At 36.7% G+C, this 16,868-nt stretch overlaps 1 protein-coding gene across 4 annotated transcripts in view; it reads right to left on the bottom strand.

Moving 5' to 3' along the window:
* The window catches only part of MND1 (meiotic nuclear divisions 1), a 119,161-nt gene that overhangs the window by 13,271 nt on the left and 89,022 nt on the right, over nt 1-16,868 (bottom strand). For all 4 annotated transcript variants that reach the window (XM_027866877.1, XM_027866879.1, XM_027866876.1 and 1 more), the window contains exon 6: nt 14,938-15,052. In XM_027866877.1, the coding sequence (XP_027722678.1) occupies nt 14,938-15,052 (115 nt within the window). The remainder of the gene's footprint in view (nt 1-14,937; nt 15,053-16,868) is intronic.

The raw sequence follows: 16,868 nt of genomic DNA, 5'->3' as shown, positions 1-16,868 counted from the left end.
ATCTATCTATCTATCTATCTATCTATCTATCTATCTATCTATCTATCTATCTATCTATATCTATATAACTATATATGTATCTATCTATCTCTATCTCTATCTAGTTTGTTCACAGTTGTTTGCATGTTGCCTTGCCTATACCTTTGTGAACTCCTCCAGGTCAAGGCCTGTCTTTTGCCTTTCTTGATATTCCAGGCATCACTTAGCAAAAACCCAGCACATAAAAGGCACTTAATAAATGCTTCCTGACTGACTGACTTACTAACTGGAGCGTACCAGCTGAGATTCTAATCAGGGCAGAGGAGGAGAGAAGTACTTTGACCTCCACAGACCCAGATACTGCTTCTCTCCATGCAGCTTAAGAACACATAAGCTTTCTTGGCTGCCAAAGGACTCTGTTCACCACTACAGCATTTGCAGTCCTCTGAAACTCCTAGATCTTTTAAAGACCGACTGCCATGTAGTCACATCTCCCTCATCTTGTACTTCTGAAGCTGACAAGCACAGCAGAATCTTGTATGCTGTGTACTTTTCAGTCAACTGCCTGACTATAAAGATGTGATCTGCTATAGAATATTCTTTGTGAAACTTGACTGTTCATTTCTCATACATATCTTTATCAAGGATGTCTTCTGATACCTGTGCAGATAAATCTATGATGATCTAATAGACATGGGAAAGCAGGCACATGGGTCATTAGATTTCTGATCTCCTCTTTTTTTTTCAGTAGTAACAATGTCCATGATTTTTGTTCAAATGTTAAATCCTCCCCCTTTTCAAAGAACCTTAGAATCAATCCTATAATGCCCTTAAAATATCAACTTCAACAAATGATTCTTTTAAAATTAATTTTAAAGTTGCTGATGTGATTAGAAACCCTTTCTGCATCAAAGAGGATTTTTGGATTTTTTTTTTGTAGGCATGCCACTTTTTTTTTCAATTTTTTAAAACATTTTTATTCAAAATTTGAGTTCCAAATTCTTCCTCTTCCTCCTTTCCCTCCCCAAGATGATATGCAATCACACACACACACACACACACACACACAAATCAGATATAGTTTATACATGTGCAATTATGTAAAACATTTCCATATTCGTCATTTTGTTCAAGAAGACTTGAATAGGAGAAAAAATAACGAAAGTGAAAAATAGCAAGGCATGCTATTTTTCGAGATTATCTCACATACAAATGATAATGCTTAGGACCTTAGCAAATAATAAGGCAGATAACCAGAGATCTGGCCATGTCATTCTTCTACTTAAAATTTTTGATTCTCCTTTCATATTGCCTCCATTCAAATTCAAAGCATTCAAGGCTTTCTACAATCTGATGACACTCTATCTTTTCAGCCTTATTTCACATGATTTTCTTTCACTTTCACATACTCCATATCCCAGCAAAATTGGAATATTAACCTCCCTAATTGGTTCATGCTCTTCTAGGCCTGAAAATGCTATTTCAAACTGCCGACACTTCCTGGAAGTTTTCCAGGATCTTATCAGATGGTAACAACCCTCCCCTTCTCAAACTTGCACTTTAGGAAGATCAGTTTGACAAGTGATAATGGATGGGAGTGGAGAGAGACTTGAGGCAGGGGACTAACCAATAGGCTGTTCCATTAGTTTAAGTGTGAGGTGATAAGGGCCTATTGATAGTGATGGCAAATTATACACATGTGTATGTCTATATGTATACATACATATAAACATATACACATGTGTATATCTGTACATACAATATGATGTCATGGAGGTAGAAATGACAGGATTTGGCAACTGATTAGATATGGAAGGGTGAGATAGAGTGAGGAGTCAAGGATGACTTCTAGGTTGCAAGCTAGTTTGACTAGATGGATGATGTTACCATTGACAGTAATGGGGAAGTTAGGAGGAGGTGAGGGAATGGAGAGAATGATCATGAGTTCATATGCCCCAAAAGCTATTAAACTGCTCATACTCTTTTAACCTGGTAATATTGTTACTAGGTCTAGAGATTAAATAAAGAGGAAAAGGACCCATATATATGAAAAAATATATATAGTAGCTCTTTTTTGTGGTAGCAAAGAATGAGAAAATGAGGGCATGTCCTCTGGAGAATGGCTAAACAAGTTATGGTATATGAATGAGATGGAATACTACTGTGCTGTAAGAAATGATGAAGGGGATGGTTTCAAAAAAATGTGGGAAGACTCCTATGAACTGATACAAAGTGAAGTGAGCAGAACCTGGAGAATAATTTATACAGAAACAGCAACATTGCAAAGATAATCCACTCTAATTTAGTAACTCTGATCAACACATTGACAAACCACAATTCCAAAGGATTCATGATGAAACATGGTATCCACCTCCAGATAAGAGAGCTAATGGTCTCAGAGAGCAGATTGAAGCATATTTTCTTCTATTTATTTCTTTTTGTTATTTTTTTTTCTTGGAATGTGACTTACAGAGACATTTGATTTGCATGTCTGTGCATATTTGCAATGGAGTTTATTTTTCTTTCTTTCTCAACAACTGGGGGAGGGGGAGAAGGAGGAGAGAAATTTGGAATTGAAAATAAAATAAAACTGAATTTTTTAAAAAAGTAATGAATTCAGTTTTGAACACATTGAGTTTAAGATGTCCATGAGACATCTAGTTCAAGATGTCCAATAGGCAGGTGGAGATATGAGACTAGAGATCAGGAGAGAGGTTAGGGCTGGACAAATAGATCCAAAAATCATCTGCATAAAGATGATACTTGAAACCATGAAAACTGCTGAGATCACCAAGTGAAATAATGTAGAGGGAGAAAAGAAGAGGACTCAGGCCAGAGCCTTGCAGGATCTCTGTTGTTATACTGGGTGAAGATGAAGATTCAACAGAGGAGAAAAAGAAGTGGTCAGACATAGGAAGAGAAACAGGAGAGAGTGGCATCATAAAAATCTAAAGACAAATGAGTATCAAGAGGGTGATCAACAGTGCCAATGGCTTCAGGGAGATCAAAAAGAATGAGGATTGATTTATCAATCGATCAATAAACATTTATTAAGCACTATGTGCCACTACTCCATGCCAGGCACCGTGCTCAGCTCTGGGGATACAAAAAGAGGCAAAAGAAAGTTCTACCCTCAAGGAGCTTACTGGCACCTTGGAGAGAGTAGTTTTGGTTGAACAATGAGGTCAGAAGCTGGACTACAAAGACTTGCCTTTCTTTGTATCCCTATCACTTAGTAAAGACTTGGCAAACAGTAATGACTTTTTTGGCCTAAGCTGTAAAGTGGTATGGCACAAATTTAATACAATGTTTGTCATTTTCCTTTTTTGTTATCTTTGCCCATATGACAAATGTGGGAAGGAATCTTATAGTTGCTTTCATTTACAATTCTCAAATTATTAGTGATTTGGAGCATTTTTTCCCTATGGTTGTTCATAGTTGGATTTCATCCTTTGAAAACTTCCTCTTCATATCTTTTGACCATTTATCAGTGGGATAATTTATTCCTTAAAATATAATTTTGAATTGAAATTCATTTTGTTTAATTTCTAAAATAGTTTCTTTTTCAGTGAAGATGAAATTGGTAGAGAATTAGGGGAAAAATAAATACTGCCAGATAGAATAAAAATGTCTGTATCGTGATGATTTGCTGACTGGTTTTAATTGCCCTCTACCTAATTTCACCCACAAAATGAAGATATAATATTAGTTAAACTATACCTCTGGAGGAAAATGGCTCTATGAACTAATGAGAACACAATATAAGTCAGTAAAACATTCCCTGAAGGTATGGAATAGGCACGAAAATATTAGATTAATACAGGAGTAATGGCACAGTGGGTAGAGGGTCAGGCTGGAAGTCAGAAAGACCTGAGTTCAAATTTGGCCTCACACACTTACTAGCTGTGTGACCCTGGTCACCACTAGCCCTATTTGCCTCAGTTTCTTCATCTGTAAAATGAGCTGGAGAAGGAACTAGCAAACCACTCCAGTATCTTTGCCAAGAAAATCCAAAATGGGGTCATGATGATTCAGACACAACTAAAAAACGACTGAATAATAAAGTGGTGGGTACAGAATCAGGCCTTAGAGCCAAGAAAACCTGGGTTCAAGTCCTATCTCTAACACATTCTGGCTGTGTGACCAAGTCACACACTCTCAGGGTTCTAGGCAACTCTCCAAAACTATAGATTCACTGAAGTGCTGACCTGCAATGACATGGTTTCCTCATCCTCACACCAATGAAATGACAGGTATCCCCACCCTATAATGGAAAGCAAAAAGCAGCTTTTGAAAATGGAACTGGCTGACAAATAAGCCACAAGTGCATCTGAATTAGATTTTTTTTTCTCCTTAAAAGCATCCTATTGATGGTAATCCATACTAATCTGTGAACTGGTGTTACACTTGACTAAAACACTTTGTATACTGGAGACTTCTCTATGACAGTATTAATTCTAAGTTATGATTTATAATTATTTAGAGAAATTTATATGAATGGTCTGGTTAAGATGGTCAAGAAGGATATTAAAATGCAGGTAACTTTTCATTCAATAAAAATCTTTTAAAATCTTAAAAAACCAGAAAGGAAAGAAGGCGGGGAGGAAGAGAAGAAAGGAAGGAAGAAGGGAAGAAAAAAGGAAAAAAAGAAGGAAGGAAGGAAGGGAGGAAGGAGACAGGAAGAAGGAAGGAAGGAAAAGAGGGTGGGAAGGAGGAAGGAAGGAAGGTAGAGCTAGATTAGAAAAACGAAATATAAATCCACATGTTCCCTATTTATGTCATAGTATTTATCAAATTTTATGGTTCTTTATATGATCTTAAAATTGTTATAGAATAATAATTCCAAGTGACTCAAGAGAAATGGAATATCATATGAAGAGTAACTGTGCAATAAAGCACTTTAGCCTGTCTTTGACATATCTATTTATACTATAATAAAAATGCTGTGAGAACAGTTTAACGCTAATGGCCATGCAGTAATTACTCCCTAGTAAATACATTATTAGATACTATCTAGAAATATTATCATACTGTTCCTGATCACAATCTACTAAATTCCTAGTCTTGAGCACTAAATAGTACCTTCGTGGCCTTGAAGGGTTAGAGAAGATGTTTCTATCAGCCTGCTGAAGGTGAATGCCTGGCACTGCTGGGACGAAGGAGACAGGGACTTAAAAGGATGTTAGGTCATGAAGCCAGTAGGAGGAACATAAGGACCAGGAGGAAGGGATTCATATCTTTAAGGGGCAGCAATTTCAAAGCAGGGTGAGGGTTTACAAAGGAGAAAGGTAATTAGAGCAGAAAAAGTTAGCCTCTCACCATTTTTAAATTCTGCTTTGTTTTTCTGTTTTCTTCAACACCTTTCCATCCTCATCACAGTGTTCATCAGTTGGTCAATACGCATTTAAACACTTCCTATGTGCCAGGCACTGTGCTAAGCCTAAGACTGGACCCATGAGTTCATTGCCAGAGGGGACTACCAAGTAAAGAGACTCCCTCTACCCATGCAATCAGTACCTTCTTTGCAACTTTACCCTTAGAAAGCTATCTAGGGCATTGATGGGTTAAGTAGCTCGCCAACGGTCACAGAGCCAGTATGTATCTGAACTAGCTCTTGGCTTTGAGACAATCTCTCTATCTGCCATACCCAGTTGCTTCTCCTAGATATATATAGTAGATGCTTAATAAATGCCTGTTTGGGCAGCTAGGTGGCACAGTGGATAGAGAACTGGCCCTGAAGTCAGGAGGACCTGAGTTCAAATCTGGCCTCAGACACATAATACTTCCTAGATATGTGACTCTGGGCAAGGCACTTCACCCCAAATGCCTCACTAAAATAATAATAGTAATAATAATAATAATAATAAATGTCTGTTGATTGATTTACTGGCTAAAATATAGAACTAAAGCACAAGTTGATTATTTATTGTATTTGCTGATAAAGGATTATGTTTATGTCAGGAATCACCTCCTCCACGTAGCCTTGGGCATGATGCCTTCCTATTCAAATCTGTCTTGCTAACATTTGACCTCTCCTACATATTGACCTTTTAACTTTTATTACCGGTTATTTGTGTATTGTCTTTGCCTTATGCTAAATTGCTCTTTGAGGGAAGACCTAGCAATGACTGGTCTAGATAAGTTCACAGAGGCTCATCTCTAGTTAGTCAACTAACAAGCACTTACCACAGAGGTTCTTAAAACTTTTTTGGTATCACAGACTCCTTGGGCAGTCTGGTAAAGCCTACAGAACTCTTCTCAAAATAATGTTTTTAAAAGCATAAAATAAAATACATATGGCTACAAAGAAACCAATTATATTGAAATAAAGATGTATTTTTTTCCATCCAAGTTCAAAGGCATCTACCCTAAATCTATATACTCACCCCTTGGGAGTCCACAGACCCCAGATAAAGAATTTCTCCAGCTTACTATATGCTACTGTACTAAGTACTAGGGAAAGAAAGGCAAAAATAGTTCCTGGCCTCAATTCTAATAAGTGGAGACAACATGCAAAGAACTGGGTACATACAAGACATACAGAATAGATGGTAATCTCTCTCAAAGAATGCCAGCAACTCTGGCTACAAGGCAAAGAATTTTTCAGGTCATAGTAAGTCACAGAAACTATTACACTGTTCATAGATTGAGAGCTGGAAGGGACTTCAGAGGCCATTGAGACTAACTCACTCAGCATTTAATAGATGAGATAACACTGAGACTCCATGAATTTAAGGACCTTGTTAAGGATCACATGGGAAGGCAGCAACTGAAGGATTTGAACCCAGGGCCCAGACTCCAGAACCAACACTCATTCTGCCTCACCATGCTTGCCTGGGGCTGTGATATGAAGTGATAGAGAAGCTTCCCTCACTGATGAAACCATGGCTCCTTAAAGTCGTTTTTAATGGAGTAAGCATACACTGCCAGGCCAGTTCAAATTTCAAAATGTAACAATTTTCTTCCTACAGTGAAGACCAGAATTTTCTAATTAAGAATATTGCTTCTAATGAAAGTTCTTACTAAATCAGGTTTTACTGTTACAAACACTAACCCATTCTTATTCTGCTATGCAATTTTTTAAAGACAAGTCCGTCCCCAGTGGACCACTGGGCAAAGAATATGAATACAGTTTCCAAAAGAACTGCAAATTATCAGCAACTACATGAAAGATTACTCCAAAATAACTAAGAAAAGAAATTCAAACTGAAACGAATTCACCAAAGTTTCACTTGATGCTCAGCAAACTGTCAAAGATGAAAACACACGGAAATCGTCTACGTTAGAGTGGCTCCTGGGAAGCCAGCAACGCTGATATACTGTTAGGGGAGCCGGGAATATGTCTAACTTTTTGGAAACACTTTTGGGATTATGTGAAAAAGGGCATTAAAACGCTCACAGCCTGTGGCTCTGAAATTCCACTGTTGGGACGTTCCAAGGAGATCACAGATGGAAAGAGGTCCCGTATTCACCAAAATAAATATTTACAGCAACACTTTTTCTGGTAGCAAAACACTGGAAACAAAGCAAATGCCCACTGACTGGGTACTGGCTAAACAAACTGCTACATGAATACAATGAAATATAACTGTGCTTAGAACAAATACATATAAGGGATTCAGAGAAATATAGGAAGACTTACATGAGTCACTGCAGAAAGCATTAAGTAGAAACAGAAATATGTGCAATGTATGCTGTGCAGTCGTTTTTCAGTGCTGTCTGACTCTTTGTGACCCCATATGGGGTTTTCTTGGCAAAGATACTGGAGTGGTTTGCCATTTGCTTCTCCAGCTCATTTTACCGATGAGGAAACTGAGGCAAACAGGGTTAAGTGATTTGTCCAGTGATCTGAACTCAGGAAGATGAGTCTTCCTGACTCTAGGCCTGGCACTCTGTTCACTATGATGCACCAACATACAACACATACAATAATATAAGGAAATGAACTCTTTTCCTTGGAGGGGGAAGTGTAGAATGATACATACACTGTCACACACTTCTCGTGTCCATTTCTTCTGATGAATTGATTTTCTTACACAGTAGGCACAATATAAATGCTTACTTCCTTCTCTTTCCCCTCCCCCTTTTTTATAAGGGAAAGTTCACTGAAGGAGTGGAGCAGCACAGGTAGAAATTAGTGTGATAAATGAAAAGCATGATTAAAATGTTAAATTTTTAAAAAGATAATTTAGCTCTCATGGGAACTGAGGATAATAAATTCTTAGCCCACTAAAAATCAGAAAATTCTATTCTCTCTTCCATTACAAATCTCATTAACATCACAGTTCAACAAAACAGGGCTACTTTGCTACAAAGAAGCTGACCAAAAAAAAAATGGTTTTTACTAATACAAATGAAAAAAAATTGGAACACCACAATGCCCCGAATTTGCTTAACTGATGATCAGTCTTTGTTTACACAAATTCGGCTACTGACACAGATGGTGGCAGGAAGTTATTTGCTCTGAGTCAGTCAGAAGGAATTACAGAACCATAGACGGAGGCTAAAAGGGGCTGAGGATGTCACCTAATCCCATTCCCTCTGAAAAGGTAAAGGAGATTCAATGATTTGCCGAGAATCACACAAATAGTAAGTGCCAGAGGAATGATTGGAACCTAGGATCTCTATTCCAAATTCAATGCTCTCTCCACTGTACCACGCAGCTCGTATAAAGATCGAGGAATACCCTAGTGGGAATTAAGACTTTTCCCCCTTGAAAATGACTTATGGTTTGGGGGGATGGAGGTTATCAGCACAGCAAAGAGGCTGTCTGTCACTTGTTACAGAGAATTAATCTGTGAGAAGCAGCTCTGGACAAGACAGGCAACCTTTGATGTCTTCTTCAATGAGCTGCCTGCACTTCATGAAGGTGAGTCACCGGGGGGTCCAGATTCCCAGGAATGACTTCGCCCACTTTTCCTTTGATGTGAGACTGTTTGGTGACTGCCATGTAACTAGCTACATTTGATTTACGGATCTCCATTAAAATAATTTATAACGACTCCTTTTAGTGTAATACAGGGTATGCTTTCTTCCGAGGGAACACATCCTCAGTGTGTCCACTCATTAGGACCACTAGTGGTCTGTGCCTCTCCTGACTACATCCCTTACTTACATGGCAGGGAGTGACATCCTCAGTCAGTTACCAGGGCCCTTCCACCCTCCAGCAGTGAAGGGAGCTCTTTCTTTAAGATGGGATGTTCTTCAAGCATGGCCCCAAAGAATAGACAGAAGAAGATTCTTCTAAAACACCCCTTACACACACACACACACACACACACACACACACACACACACACACACAAGAGGCAGAAGTCCACCTTTTCCTTACTGAGGTGCCTCAACACCTATGCAATACCAGATTTGGGGAAAAAAAAAACTTATTGTGGGACATGGCACATATTTTCAGATTTTTTTTTCAATGAATTGATTATTTTTGCTGATTTCTTTTCCTTTAAAATATTCTAAAAAATATCTGTTATATTTCTGGCTCTCTAGACAGGGGGAGAGAGAAGAATACGGGGGAAAGTTAGGCAGTATAAAAAATATCAATAAAATTTATTTTTAAAAAAGGATGGGAAGTTCTTTCTACATTCAAAATTATCTTATGGGGAACATTTTAATTCTCTCTGAGGAAGATTCTATAAAAATGTAGCTTTGATCTTTCATTTAAACCCTTTAGAGCAGTGGAAAGATAAGCATACTCATCCACTGTTGGTGAAACTCACTGAATTGGTTACACAATTTGGAATTCTGCAAGAAAAGTTACTAAAAGAGTTTATATTCTTTCACTCAGAGACTCCACTACTCAGACCATACTCTAAAGAGGTTACTGATAGTAAGAAAAGACCCATGTAAATTGAAAGGACGTCCACTAATTGGGGAATGGCTGAATAAGATGTGGTGTATGACTGTTTGTTTTTTTTTTTTTCTTTTTTGTGAGGCAATCGGGGTTGAGTGGCTTGCCCAGGGTCACAGAGCTAGTAAGTGTCAAGTGTCAAGTGTCTGAGGCTGGATTTGAACTCAGGTCCTCCTGATTCCAGGGCCAGTGCTCTATCCACTGTGCCACCTAGCTGCCCCCTTGTGGTATATGATTATGACAGAATACTACTGTGCTACAAAAAATAACGAGCAGTATGGTTGCTGAAAAATCTGGAAAGATTTACATGGACTGATGCAAAGTGAAGTGAGCAGAACCAGGGGAACACTGTATACAGCAACAGCAATACTGTAATGATAATCAACTGTGAAAGATTTGACTAGTCTTGATCCAGACAATGATCAAAGACAATTCTAAAGGACTCATGATGGAAAATGCTATCCACCTCCAGAGAGAGAACTGATGAACTTTGAGTGCAAATTAAAGTATACTTTTTTCCCTTGGGTTTTTTTTTTTTTGCAATATGGCTAATAGGGAAATATGTTTTGCCTGATTTCACATGCATAATTAATATCATATTGCTTGCCTTCTCAATAGGTAGGGGAGGGTTTGGAAGGGGGAAAATTTTGAACTTAAAATTTTTAAAAATTAATATTAAAAATAAATTTAAAAATAAAGTTGTTAATTGTTTTTTAAAAAGAGAAAAAAGAATCATGTGTGTAAAGAGTTTCAAAGAAGCATTATCTGAGATAAGAAAGCTGGAAACAAAACATATACTCAATATCTGGGCTAGTAGTTGAGTTTGGAGGGGTTTTTTTTTTTTGGTCCAATTCTGTGATTGGTGGCAAAGGCACTCCCAGTGAAGAAACTTCCTCTACCAATGCAGATGTATAACCCAGAGAGATTTGTTTGAAGCATTAACAGTAACTTGCCCAGGGTGACAAAGCCAGTATGTGTCAGACCTAGATTTTTCTGAATGAGGCAGGCCCTTTATCCACACACTTTATTGTTACCTCTCTATGGAAAGTCACTGCACCATAAGAATGGTAAATATGAAGAGAATCATGATAAAACTTAAAGGAACAAAAGCAGAGACCAAAGAACTATATACACAGTGATTTTAACAATGTAAATAAAGACAGGAACAAGAGGCAAAAAACAACAACAACAACAACAAAAAAAACCCTGGGTCAAGTACAATGGACAGGGCAGCTAGGTGGCACAGTGGATAGAGCACTGGGCACGTTCCTGAGTTCAAATCTGGCCTCAGACACCTACTAGCTCTGTGACCCTGGGCAAGTCACTTAACCTTGTTTACTTCCCTTTCCTCATCTGTAAAATGAGCTGGAGAAGGAAATGGCAAACCAAAAATTTGCCAAGAAAATCCCAAATGGTGTCGCGAAGAGTGGGACACAACTGAAAAAGGACTAAACAAAAAAAACAAAACAAAACAGTGGATAAGATTGATAGCATGCTACTCAACAAAATTAAAGCACACACCCTCCTTTCTGTTAATGATCAGTAAAATACCAAAGGGGAAAGTGACAGGTACTACTAACAGCAATCCAACTAGATGTTATTTGCTTAACTGTTTAGACAGACTGATTTTTCACAATGGGGTTTGTTTGAATGCTGACTGGGCAGCATCTGTTGGGCAACATAAAGGTATCAATAAATTTAAAAAGAAAATAAATGAAATCCTTCAGACTTAATCCAACCTAACCATGGTATTTAATATGTAAAGTAATTATACCCATTTAATATGCTATCAAGTGCCAATTCGACTTTATTCCAAAGAAATTGTTGGGTATAGTAGTATAAAAATCTATTCTTTAAATAATACCTTTCTAAATTCTCTCAAAGCTTTCCTCCTACCATTTGTAGTTAGAATAATCCTGAAAACAGAGTTCAAAATGTTTTTCTAACAGTCACATTACCTTATAATGAGGTGCTCTAAACATGAAAAAAATTACATTTTCAGCCTTGTATCTTGTTCATCTGAAAGATAATGTTTTTAATTCCCTCAAATACTATTAAATGTCTTTTACATAATATATACTCAAGGGCAGAACCATAGAATCCAGAAATATAGTTGTGGTACACACCATAACTTTGAGTTTTTAGCTTTTTGGTAATAACCATAATTAACTGGCATTAGGATAGACTAATGCAAAGGGGAAGATGCAGAACTTTGGAGATATGCCAGCTTCCCACAATTTTCTGCTTCTTACTGGCTTCCTTCTGATACTTTCCCTTACTGACTTCTGATGGTACCATCATGATACCCTCTTGATGGTAGCAGCAGATCTCTTGCTAGAATCAAGATACTCAGTGATAAATTAGCCTCTTATATGACCCTTTTGTCAAGTCTAACCCTGTATCTTGTGTTCTCTGCCCCCTCAGATTTCAAAATGCTTATAATTTCTGTGAACAGCTATTATTAAACATTTCAACATTCATTGAAACAACTCCAATGTACCATAAAAATGGAGGAATTTCTATAAGGTATATTTTCCTAACATTAAATCCTCTGCAAAAAAAAAAAAAGTTGTTAAAAATATAACTGGGATAATATTGAACAGAACTCAGTTTCATTTTCTCATTCAACAGGGAGAAGAGATGCTAAGGGCAGTGGTGGGCGTGAAGAAAGAAGTAATGAACTGTTGGAGCAACATCACAGAAGTTATCTTGCTCAACCTGTAACTTGAACAGGAACCCACCGCTCACCCACATGACATACCCAGCCAAAATCCAAGCTCTGCTTAAAGATGGCCAGTGAAGGGAACCCCACTACCTCCAGAGACATTGAATTCCCGAGTTCCTGTCATTTAATTACCGAGTATGCTACCAAGAGTGATATACCTAATACAGTTTACAACCCATATATACGTATATGTGTATAAATACACACACCTATATATATAATGAAAATATTGAACAAAACCTTCTCATGTGATGAAAACTAAAAAAAATTTTAAAAAATTAAAATTAAAATTAAAAAAATCTGTACAATAATAAAAAAACCCCACAAAAATCTACCTTCTAATACACATGTTAAGAGACCTGATTAAGTCTCTACATTACACTAATATTTAATATATTTTGGCAGGGTAGGAAGAGGATACATCTATTAGAGTTTTGTTCATAGGCAAAGTGAGGCTTGCAAAAAGTTTAACTTTCCTCTAATTAGTCTAGGTAGATTCATCAAGGACATAAGATTTCAAGGGTTGTTTGAATAATGGAGGGAAGAGGTTTGAGAGGTTGAATGGTTAAGTGATTCATTCTAAGCATCTGGTATATTTTCAGAGAAAGTTCAGAAGTAGGGGTGGTACAACCAAATGAACATACTGAAATAAATGCTTTTAATACAGGACAATTGGGAATTTTTTCTATAGTTAAGTGGTTAAGCTTTTATAACAATTCCTTCCTATCCCATAAATCTAAGAATCTATCAGATAATTTCTTTTTTCTCCTTACTTAGGTTTACAGATCAAAGTGATACATTATATTCATTATTTGCATTCAATAAGCATTTTTTTTCCAATTTTTTAACCTTTTTATTTAGTTTTGAGTTTCAAATTCTGAGATGGTAAGAAATTAGATGTAGGTTATACATGTGCAATGATGTAAAACAGTTCCATATTAGTCATTTTGTACAAGAAGTCTAGAATAAAACAAAAAACGAAAGAAAGTGAAAAATAGCATGCTTCAGTCTGTATTCAAACAATATCAGTTCTTTCTCTGAAAGCAGATAGTATGCTTCATCATTAGTCCTTTGGGATTGTGTTGGATCATTGTATTGTTGAGAATAGCTAAGTTATTCACAGTTCTTCATCAAACAATATTGCTATTGCTGTGTACAAATTTAAATTTGCCATGCTCTATATATTTGAGAAATGAGGTGTTTGTCAGAGATACTTATTGCAAAAAAAACTTTCCCCAGTTTTCTGCTTTCCTTATAATTTTGGTTGCATTGGTTTTGTTTGTGCAAAAACTTTTTAATTTTATATAATCAAAATCATCTATTTTATATTTTGTAATGCTCTCTATATCTTCTTTGATCCTAAATTCTACCGTTATCCATAAATCTGACAGATAAACTATTCCATGCTCTCTTAATTTGCTTATAGTATCCCCCTTTATGTATAAATCACGGTACCCATTTTGACCTTATCTTGGTATATGGTATGAGATGGTGGTCTATACCTAGTTTCTGCCTTACTGCTTTCCAGTTTTCCCAGCAGTTTTCATCAAATAATGAGTTTATGTTCCAAAAGCTTGGATCTTTGGGTTAACATATACTAGATTACTATGGTCTTTTACTATGATGTAATTTGTACCTAATCTATTCCACTGATCTACCACTCTGTTTCTTAGTTGGTACCAGATTGTTTGGATAATTATTGCTTTATAACACAGTCTGAGATCTGGTATGGCTAGACTAGCTTCTTTTGCATTTTTTCATTGATTCCCTTGATATTCTCGAGTTTCTGTTCTTCCAGATGAATTTTGTTATTTTTTTCCTAACTCTATAAAATAATTTTTTGATAGCTTGATTAGTATGGCACTGAATAAATAGATTAGTTTAGGTAGAATTGTCATTTTTATTATATTAGCTCGGCCTACTCATGAGCAATTAATATTTTTCCAATAGGTTAGATCTGAATTTATTTGTGTGAAAAGTGTTTTATAGTTGTGTTCATATAGCTCCTGGGTTTGTCATGGCAGGTAGACTCCCAAGTATTTTATACTGTCTAGAGTTATTTTAAATGGAATTTCTCTATCTCTTGCTACTGGACTTTGGTGGTAATATATAGAAGTGCTGATGATTTATGTGGATTTATTTTGTATCCTGAAACTTTACGAAAGTTAGCAGTAAGATTTATTAAGTATTTGCTACATGGGTAGGACCATAATTTGCCCTGGCTTAACATTTAAAATATCAGCAAAAAGAGACAGAAGCTATCAAAGTAAACAGAGCAACAATTCTTTCACTGATTTACTTATAAAAGGCTTCAGGGTTTAAGGCTCTATTCACTGCAGTCATTAAGCACACTCAAGCCAGGAAGCAAACTTACGTATTTCTTCTATAACTTCAGGATCACATTCTTTGTATTTTTCCAATTCAGCTTTTAGCTGCTCCTTCTGCTGCTGGAGGGAAGCGAGCTCCTTTGACAGTGAGGCACGTTCTTCCTGTGTTCAAAATAATGTCATGGGCCACAATCATCACAAAGAAAATCTGGTTTAAGAAAAAGCTCAAATTGAACACACATTTCCCTAGGATTTCATCAAAGACATAAAGCTGAAAAGAACCTCAGAGACTGAGTCCATTCCTTTCATTTTATAGATGAAGAGATTGAGGCCCAGAGTGGTTAAATTTTTTCCCCCAGGGTTTCACAAATGTCTTAAGTACTATTTTAATTCAGACCTTCCTGACTCCACCTCTAACTCTATTCTCATCATGCTGCTCCTTATTTTATTTGTTCTCATTGCCCAACACCTAATGGGCTCAGTTAATGATTATGAACTGATTATCTCATACCATGACAAGGAGGTTAAGCTAGATACTAATTTATCTCCTTGCCTTTTGCTCTGGAAAATCCCTGATTTTTAACAATTTGGGCTTCCCCCCATTCTGATGCAGATTACAACCCCCCAGTGTCTTCTCATCTCCAATGACTTTTGTCTATGTTTTCTCATAAATTATTCTCAGAGCAGTCATCCAATGTGCAGGAGAACTTGATCTTAGTCCTCGAGAATCTTGGATGTACTTAAATGCAAAAAGCAGTCTTGCTACAAGACTGACCAAACATCCTTTCTCTTTTTTCCGCCATTCGTATCCTCAATGTCTTTTAGTGTTCTTCTTATGCACAAAGTACCAGTTAAGTATAAATAAAGCAGTCACTATTCTTATCTCTCTCTCCCCACATCATGTTTCTTTCTTAGATGTAGGATGTAAGGATATGATGAAATGAGTATTCATGAGTAGACAGCGTGGTTACTGCTCAAACTACAGATCAATCAATCAATAAACATTTATTAAGCACCTATTATGTGCCAAGCATTGTGCTATGGATACTGTCTATAAGTGGCTGAGTTAGATATTTTAAAAAATACTCTAATATTCAAATAGATCTGCTACCTCACTAACGTGAATAATCTCTCCAACAATGCAGATTACAAGTCATCAATGCTTTCTCATCCTGTGTGATTCCTGTTCATGTCCTAACATAAATTTATCACAGAGCAACCGTGTGTGTGTGTGTGTGTGTGTGTGTGTGTGTGTGTGTGTGTGTGGGTGGGTGGGTGGGTGTGTGGGTGTATGGTTTTGCAGAGGGAATACCTTCCTAAATTTCTCTTTAAAACAGTGTTAGTTCAAATACTGGCTTCATGTTTCCCTCAAAATCTGGCTTGTAAAAACTTGTGTAGACCATAACTGTGTCCTTAACACAATTCATTTAATTCAAATAAAGATATTTTATATTTTTTTATCATCACTATCCTAATCTTTCTACAGTCTTCACCACTATCAGGAATATTTAAATTGGCAGACACTCAGTTATAAGTGGTAGTCAGGACTAATTCCAGATCCATGAAATTCACTGAAACATCTCTCCAGATCCCAAATTTCAAAATTTCACTTTCTTACCACTATACTCTCTGTCCTTCCATCTCTCTCTCACTTAATTCAATTTGACAAGTATTTATTATGTACTTACTGTTAAAGCTCTAAAGTTACACACATTTAAAGTAGTGTGGGGGAGACTGAGGAAGAGGAAGACAAGGGAAGAGTTAATTTTAACTCACTGCACCACTTTTCTTTCACAGAAGGTCAAATCTAAGTTTTAAATGGAAATGTGATCCAATAAACAGCAACTGAACTTTCTAGTCCCAGTTCTTCCTAACAGGTAGAAAGTTTTAAGTACGCAGTTCAACAGACCTTTATTATATGTTTCTATTGTGTGAGAGTCATTATGCCAGGGATACAAAAATAAACAGAGCTTGCTCT

The sequence above is a fragment of the Vombatus ursinus genome, unplaced genomic scaffold (genome assembly GCF_900497805.2).
Source record: "Vombatus ursinus unplaced genomic scaffold, bare-nosed wombat genome assembly UNPS02014784.1, whole genome shotgun sequence".
Taxonomy (NCBI): Eukaryota; Metazoa; Chordata; class Mammalia; order Diprotodontia; family Vombatidae; genus Vombatus; species Vombatus ursinus.
The sequence above is the reverse complement of the archived record's forward strand: the minus strand, read 5'-3'. Positions and strand labels throughout refer to the sequence as shown.